The sequence below is a fragment of the Marmota marmota genome, unplaced genomic scaffold (assembly GCF_001458135.2).
Source record: "Marmota marmota marmota unplaced genomic scaffold, marMar, whole genome shotgun sequence".
NCBI lineage: Eukaryota > Metazoa > Chordata > Mammalia > Rodentia > Sciuridae > Marmota > Marmota marmota.
This window is the reverse complement of record NW_025999880.1, coordinates 11,836,709-11,843,804: the sequence shown is the minus strand read 5'-3', so window position 1 is coordinate 11,843,804 and position 7,096 is coordinate 11,836,709. Positions and strand designations below refer to the sequence as shown.

The following is a 7,096-nucleotide window of genomic DNA, read 5'->3' as shown; positions in this document are numbered from 1 at the left end:
CCCTTAGAGCCGGCGGGTGCAGCGGCGCCCGGAGAGAGGCCCTGAGGCTCCATTATCGCGACTAGTGCAGATCCAGTTGTGACTTGCTGCAACTGGCGTGGAGAAGGCTGCAGGTCGGGAAGAAACTTAGAGCTGGGTGGGCTCCCAGAGTTGGGGCGCGGCGCGGTGGGCTCCGAGAGTTCAGCAGCAGCGGCTGCCCTGTCTTAGCCGCTGTCAGTGCATCACCGCCGGAATTGCTCTGTCCACGCAGCCAGAGAGGCGCGGGTGGTCGCTCGATTGCCAGCCCCGGGTTTCGAGCACTGGGTTCAAGCAGGGGAGGCAGGACAGGCGCGGGCGGGAGCGGAAACCTAACTGTTTTTCTGGGAATTGGCTGAGGCTGGGGTCGAAGGAGAAGGATCTGAGAAGCCCGCAGCGCCCGAGGCCACTGGTGTGGGATGCGGGGGAGGTGAAGGCAACCGATGACCGCGGCCAGCTAAGGGCGGGGATCCTGACGAGGGTGGGATGAGCCAGACTAGGAGAATATGGGGGGGGGGGGGAGGGGACCAAAGCCGCACTGGAGCGCCGGGGTCCGCGGTGCAGATCCCTATGGAATATGGCCAACGTTGCCCTAAGCCCGCGGGCGCTTCGGCTGCTCCATCCACTGGGCTACCCCCATCTTCCTAGGAGGGTCTCCATTGTTCGCGTAGAATGGCTCAGGTCGGGAACAATGACCGGGAGGAGTCGAAGCCCCTTGCCTCCACCCGGCGGCATTCTAGGGCCCAGCTGTCCAGCAGCCGAGATTCCTGGAGAGCGAGGAGGACCGGATATCTCGCTGCAGCGGCGTCCCAGAGCGATCCAGGAGCGGCCCTGCCGGCCTGCGCTGCGGGCTCTGCATTCTCCGCAGCCGGGGCACCTTGCAGGGACCCTCTGTGCCTGCAGTCCAGCTGAGGACAGGGCTTCCCACATCGACCTGGCTTCTGGGGGTTCCTGAAAACGTCTCCCCAGAGCCAGTCGGCCGAGGAAGGGGTGTGTGGGGAGAGAGATGGACACCCTTCTTCAGGAGAGGAGCGGCCCATTACTGTAGGGGAAACATGGCAAACCCCAATGCTGACCTTGACGCCCGCTCAGCCCCGCCTTTCAAGCAGCAAAAGGGTGCCAGGTGGACCCTATCTCTGGTTTCTGAGCATTGTTTTTGAGTCCCCTGCACCTGGAATGCACTTCCCGTCATTTTCAGGCCTCCTCTCAGCCCTAGACTCAGTCTTTTGCCCCGCCCTATCCCATACCGCTGCCTTTCCAACCTCTGAACTCTGACCTCCCACCCCCAGGTGTGGGTGTATTATCTCTCTGGCCCTTGGGCTTTCTGCACACAAAATTCATGTTTGGGAGCACCCTGAGGGCAAGAGCTGGGTCTTGTATCCCCTGGCGCATATGGAGCAGTGGGGATTGAAAAGAGAAGGACAGGAGAAGGACGTGAGCTGTGCCTTTTACTAATCTTCCCCTGGTATGCAGAAGAGGTACAAGCTAGCCTGTGAAACTGCCTGTCCTACAGTGTTAATTCCCACACATACCATCTTGTCCCCCAGAATCAGAGAAGCCAGTGCTGTCCCCGGATGCCTCCCAACGGCACCTGCTTGCCCCTACCAAGAAGCAACGCAAGCCAAGGACCATCTATTCGAGCCTGCAGCTGCAGCACCTAAACCAGCGTTTCCAGCATACGCAGTACCTGGCACTGCCCGAGAGGGCCCAGCTGGCAGCACAGCTGGGCCTCACCCAGACGCAGGTGGGGCCAGTCCCATCCTTCAGGAGTGCAAAACTTCCCCAGTGCCTGCTCGCTGGGAACTCGCCCCCCAGGTGTGAATGAATGACAAGTTCCCTGGCCCAGTTGACACAGTTTTCCAGGGAGTGTTCATAGCTGGCTCTCTTCAAGTGTTGGGGGAATGTATTAGAAAAGTGTTGCGGGGTAGGCGGTGGGTGTTGGTTCAAGGGAGGAGAGCACCCCAGGCTGGAGAAATGGATACTAGCTCAGGGAACTTCCTGGACTATGCAGAACTAGAGCAAAATGTTCCCAACCTCAGCTCTTCTTCCTGGACTTGCTCCCTATAGCCAGGGATCTTTTCACACATATTCCTGATCTTTTATTCTGTCCCCTTTTCTCTCCAAAGGTAAAGATCTGGTTTCAGAATAAACGCTCCAAATACAAGAAGCTCCTGAAGCAGAACTCTGGGGGCCAGGAAGAGGACTTCCCTGGGAGACCCACTTCCCTGTCTCCCTGCTCTCCACCCCTTCCATACCTCTGGGATTTACCCAAGGCAGGTGCCCTGCCCACTGGTGGCTATGGCAACAGCTTTGGAGCCTGGTATCAGCATCATTCCCCAGATGTACTGGCTCCACCTCAAATGATGTGAGTCTGGGAAGGAGGGCAGGTCAGGCCCCAGTCCTGCCAAGCCCAAGACTGGTGCACCTACATCCCTTCTGGAACAAGAGGAAACCAGCTCCAGATGGGTTTTCTTGGAGGATGAGGAGCTAGAAGAGAAAAGGGGACGGGATGGAGTCCTGTTCCCTTAACCCAAACAGCTAACTCAAGGACTTAAGCCTTTGTCACTGTTGCAGAGACTACCACAGATTGGACACCTTCCCTCCAAATGGATAAAGACTCTGCAGAAAGTGTCATTGGCTTGGAGTTTAGTCTGTCCCCAGGACCCTTGATTTTGCCACTCCTCTCTTGCTTCAAAGGACTGCAGCCCCACCATTGCCTGGGGTCAAAACCAGGAGGAAACACTGAATATTTGTTCTCCATGTGCCTTGGGCCCTGTTTGTGAGCCAGAGCAGAAGTGGACATCCAGAGTCTTCAAAGCTGACCACCATCAGGTCCCACCCTCTGATACTTCCATATCTGGGTGTGTAGCTAAGTGATAGAGCACATGCTTAGCATGAGGCTCTAGGTTCAATCACCAGTACCCAAACTAAGCAAAACATACAAACATGGAGTTTGTGGACCTGTGGTTAATTTATGCTCCCCTTCTATAAAAGTCCTTTCCCCACATGACTATGCATTTTAAGTAGATAATAGACCCAATTATCCATACAATTCAACAGCTATTTATTAAAAACCTATTCCCTCCTATTCCCCACCCCTAATATAGAACAACATGCACATATTCTTGGGAACCCAGCAGACTAACACTTAAGGGGAAATGGGGACAAACAGGTTCTTTGGATGGTTGCAGGTATAGATACCCCCAAATAGGTGGGGCAGGCCTGGCAATGTGCTCCTTATCCTGCCTCTGTCCAAAGGAACTGCTCAGGTTTATAACCAATCTGACTAGCATCCAACTCTTACAATCCGTGTACCATGAGCTTCTACAGATTAAAGTTTGTACAAAAACCTGAGTGATGCTGCGAGGTGTTTGTCTCCTGAGCCATGCTGGGGTGGGGGCCAGTTGCTCAACTCTCCCACCTGACTTGCAGAAGTCAGAGGTACTGGATTCCACTTTTGCCTTTGCCACCGACTGGCTCTGTGGTTCTAGCTGTGGAATGTTCTAATAATATTCATAGTTATTTCATATGCTCTGGTGTGAAACTGGAAGATGAGCATGCTGGAAGGAAGAAGGTGGGAATGGCCTTTACCAGTAGATCCTTTCCTGACCCAGTTGCACAGGGAGCAAGGCACCTCACAGCCCCCATGCTCCACCTGGGCAGTGGCCCTACTCACCCTGGGAGAGGACACGCCAGACCAGTCCTACTGGGAGAAGTGTGCTGCTTGGAGGTGGAATGGCCTCAGCCCAGCTCAGAGAATGAGGAGGCAGGAGGGAAAGAAAACACCAGGGCAAACCAGAATTCTCTTCCATCCAGCACATATTGGGTAAAGCCTCTGCTGAGTGTGAGGTCCTGGGGATACCATGGTGACTAAGCAGACACTTCAGGCTAACAGAGAGCCAGACAAATGACCAGAGATAAATGCGATGTGGAGGGCAGGACTGAAGACAGGGTTGGATGCTGTGCAGGGGCTCCAGTTCAGCCTGGGCCCATGGAGTCAATGCTAGGTGACAATTCTGGACAGCTCAGGGAGCAGCAAGACACAGCTGTGACTCATAGCCACTACACCCCACTGCACACAGCACAGGGCTTAGAGAACTGTGGGAGAAGGGTTGAGGAAAAGCAAGAACCATTTAGGGAATCCAGCCCAGAATGGCCCCCAGGGCTGGGGAGGGGCCTTCAATTCCAGGCACAAGACTCCCAAGTCAAGCTGCCCTCTTGTTGCCTAAACCTGTTCCCAGGCTCTGCAAGCTCAGGGCTGGCCCCAGGCAAAAAAGCCCACCAGGCTCCTCAGGCCAACCCAGCCCCAGAGAGAAGCTGGCTTGGGATCATATGCAGGGTAGAAGGGGCGTCTCATTAGGTTGAAGGCCCATCCCAATGAGCAATTAGAACTTCCCGTACCACTTCTGGGTCCGTGGCCACTCTCATTCCCCAAAACACACATGGGATGGCAAAGGGCACCGGGTGGGCCAAAGCCAAGGCCTGAAGCAGAGAGGAGTGGGAGTGCCCAGAGGGAGAGGTGCTGACTTCTTTCTCAATGCCTTCCCTCACCCAAGGACCCTAGCTCCAAGGCTCTCAGGGGGTGGCCCAGCCCCAGATCCCTCCTCTGGGTCTTCTCTAAGGCCACAGGCCCTGAGGGCAGCTGTTCCCTTCCACTTCGGGTTGCACACTCCTCTTTCCACAGAGTGGAGATAAGATCTACCACCCCATCTCGGAAAGCCTCCAAAGGCAGATTAATTGGACAGCCCAACACGAGTCGCATCGTTAAAACAACAGCTTGGTTGTAAAGTTAAGTAGCAGAAGAAGCGTAATTGCTCTCCCAGCCAGCGGCCAGCTGAGCTGACAACATCCCTCCGCCTTACCCGCTCCGCCCTTTCCAGGGGAAACAGGAATCTCTTTTCCCACTTGGGATCTGGTCCAGTTTCCCGGGGCTCCTGGGTGGGAATGCACCTGGAGCCCCGGTGGAGGAGGTGCCCGGCTCCCATCCCTCAAGCCATCAAGGCTGTAAAAGGGGAACCCTGTGGTCTCTTGGTCTCTTCCCATGAGGAAGAAGCCCTGCTGGGAGCAATAAAAGAAGGGGAACAAGGAATTCCACAACTCTGCCTCTTGCTAGCTGTGTGACTTCTAGCAAGTTTCTTAACCTCTCTTGGAGGTTTGTTTCTTCCCCTCTAAGATGGGAATGCTAATAGGACATGTTTCGTGGCGTGGTTGTGATGATCAAATGAGATAGTGCTTGTAACATGCTTGACACAGTGCCTGGAACATAGTAAGCACTTAATAAATGGCATTTATAGCTGCAGTTTTGATCACTGGGGAGGGAGGGGTCACAGTGTGGGCGAGTTCATATTGCCATCCATTCTCCTCTCTCCCCTGGTAGACCTGCCTCCAGAGGGCGGAGGAGAGGAATCAGGCTGGAGACAGAACCCCACACATCTCTGATCATCACCATTTGAGAACAGGACACAGGCAAGGTCCCAAATGCAAAAGGGCCAGCTGCTTGTGCGTCTTGAAGTGGGCTGAGACTGGAAAATGGGAAAGCATGTCCAGGGCACCAGTTATCCCGTCTGTGTATCTGCCTCCGGAAAGCTGACTTGGGGCGTCCCCTCCCTCTGGGTCACTCACCTTCTCTTTCCCCACATGCTATTTTAAGGTTTGCCCCCCATTCTCTCCTCCAGCAAAATGAGATTCAATTAATTCAATTAAAGCAATTTTGGAAGCAGCTCCTGAAGGCTTTCAATGTGAGATAATTACAAGTAATTTGCTTCTGTGAGGAGGAAAAGGTTACACGGGGTCTGGGGGGGAAGGAGGTAGCCCCCTCCTCACCAAATGCACACAGATCTAGAAAGATTCCACACAGCAATCTTAGCTGCCCTCCCATTGGCCAAATTACTTGCAGGTGGGAAGACGGAGAGCATGGTGGTAGGAGGGGGTGGGAAGACCCTGAGTGACAGGCGGCCCCTCCTCCACCCCCAAATCCTCTGTGAAGGTGGGGGTGGGGAACTGCTTATTTCCCCGACAAAATGTCTGCATCGCCGAGGCCCATGATTACTCAGCTCCCAGCCTCATTTGAGTTTGGATGCCTGGACTTGCCTCTGGGATTGGATCCAGAGTCAATGGAATGCTATCCGGGTAGCAGAGGCCTGTGTAGACGGGGGGCCTTGGGAGATCAAGGACTTCCCCAGAACTTATAAGAGATGTGGGCAGAGAGTGGGGAAAGCCTGAGAAGGAAAACAGCAACTTCCTGCTTCCAAGAAATTGAGGAGACACCCCTTCTCTCCCCTCCAGCCTCTCCCCTCCCCAGCACCAATGCTTTCTGGTTCTGCCTGGTGTCTAATCTCAATTCTTTCCATTGTAGTGGTGGCAGATCTCCTCTCAGCTTTCTATCCTCAGGGGCACTGAAGCCTCTTTTTTCCCAAAAGCATCCTACAGGTGTTCCCGCCCCTTCCTCACCTGGAATAACCCTTTCCTTACCAGGCCTCATTTGGCATGGGAGGAGGAAGGAAGGGGGAATATGATGTGAGGGAGGGGACCCAGACCTGGGGGCTGGGAGGCAGGGGCTGAGACCAAGGGTGGAGGTAGCATCAGCCTCCACAAAGACCCTCTCAATCCTGCCCAAAAGGTCTGGGGTCCCCCTTTACCAGGAAACAAATAATGTTTAAACAATTATGGTGGAAAAAAAGAAATCACTGAGCCTAAAGAACCTCTCTCATGCCCCCCCCCCCTTCTTGCCCAGCTTTCTCCTAGCTTTTCTCTCTTTTGGAAGGATTCATTCCTTTGGCTCCCGTTTCTCCCCACTCTGCTCAGTGATCCTTTCTCTGAGATGGGCTTTTGGGCCTGGAGAGTAGGGAAAAATTCCATCAGTGAATTCTTGGTGACTTCTGTTCTTTCAGGATGAATAAGGTCAGTGATGGAAAGTGGCTGTCCCTCCATACCTCCACTTCCCCTTGCCTAGCCAGCTCAGACTGGTTACAAAGGAGGAATCCAAGACCCATTCATTTCAAACCTCAACATGCAAAGGCCCCAGACAAATCCTTGTAGATAGGCAGACCCAGGTTCCCAAGCACAGGGACACCATGTATAC

At 54.2% G+C, this 7,096-nt stretch overlaps 1 protein-coding gene across 1 annotated transcript; it reads left to right on the top strand.

Moving 5' to 3' along the window:
• Nucleotides 1-1,534: 1,534 nt before the first annotated feature.
• Dlx4 (distal-less homeobox 4) lies at nt 1,535-3,369 on the top strand (the record flags this gene model as incomplete). The annotated part of the gene is made up of 2 exons (XM_015495498.1): nt 1,535-1,759; nt 2,142-3,369. Coding segments are annotated over 2 exons (468 nt in total), but the record flags the coding sequence as incomplete, so codon positions are not given.
• Nucleotides 3,370-7,096: the final 3,727 nt, after the last annotated feature.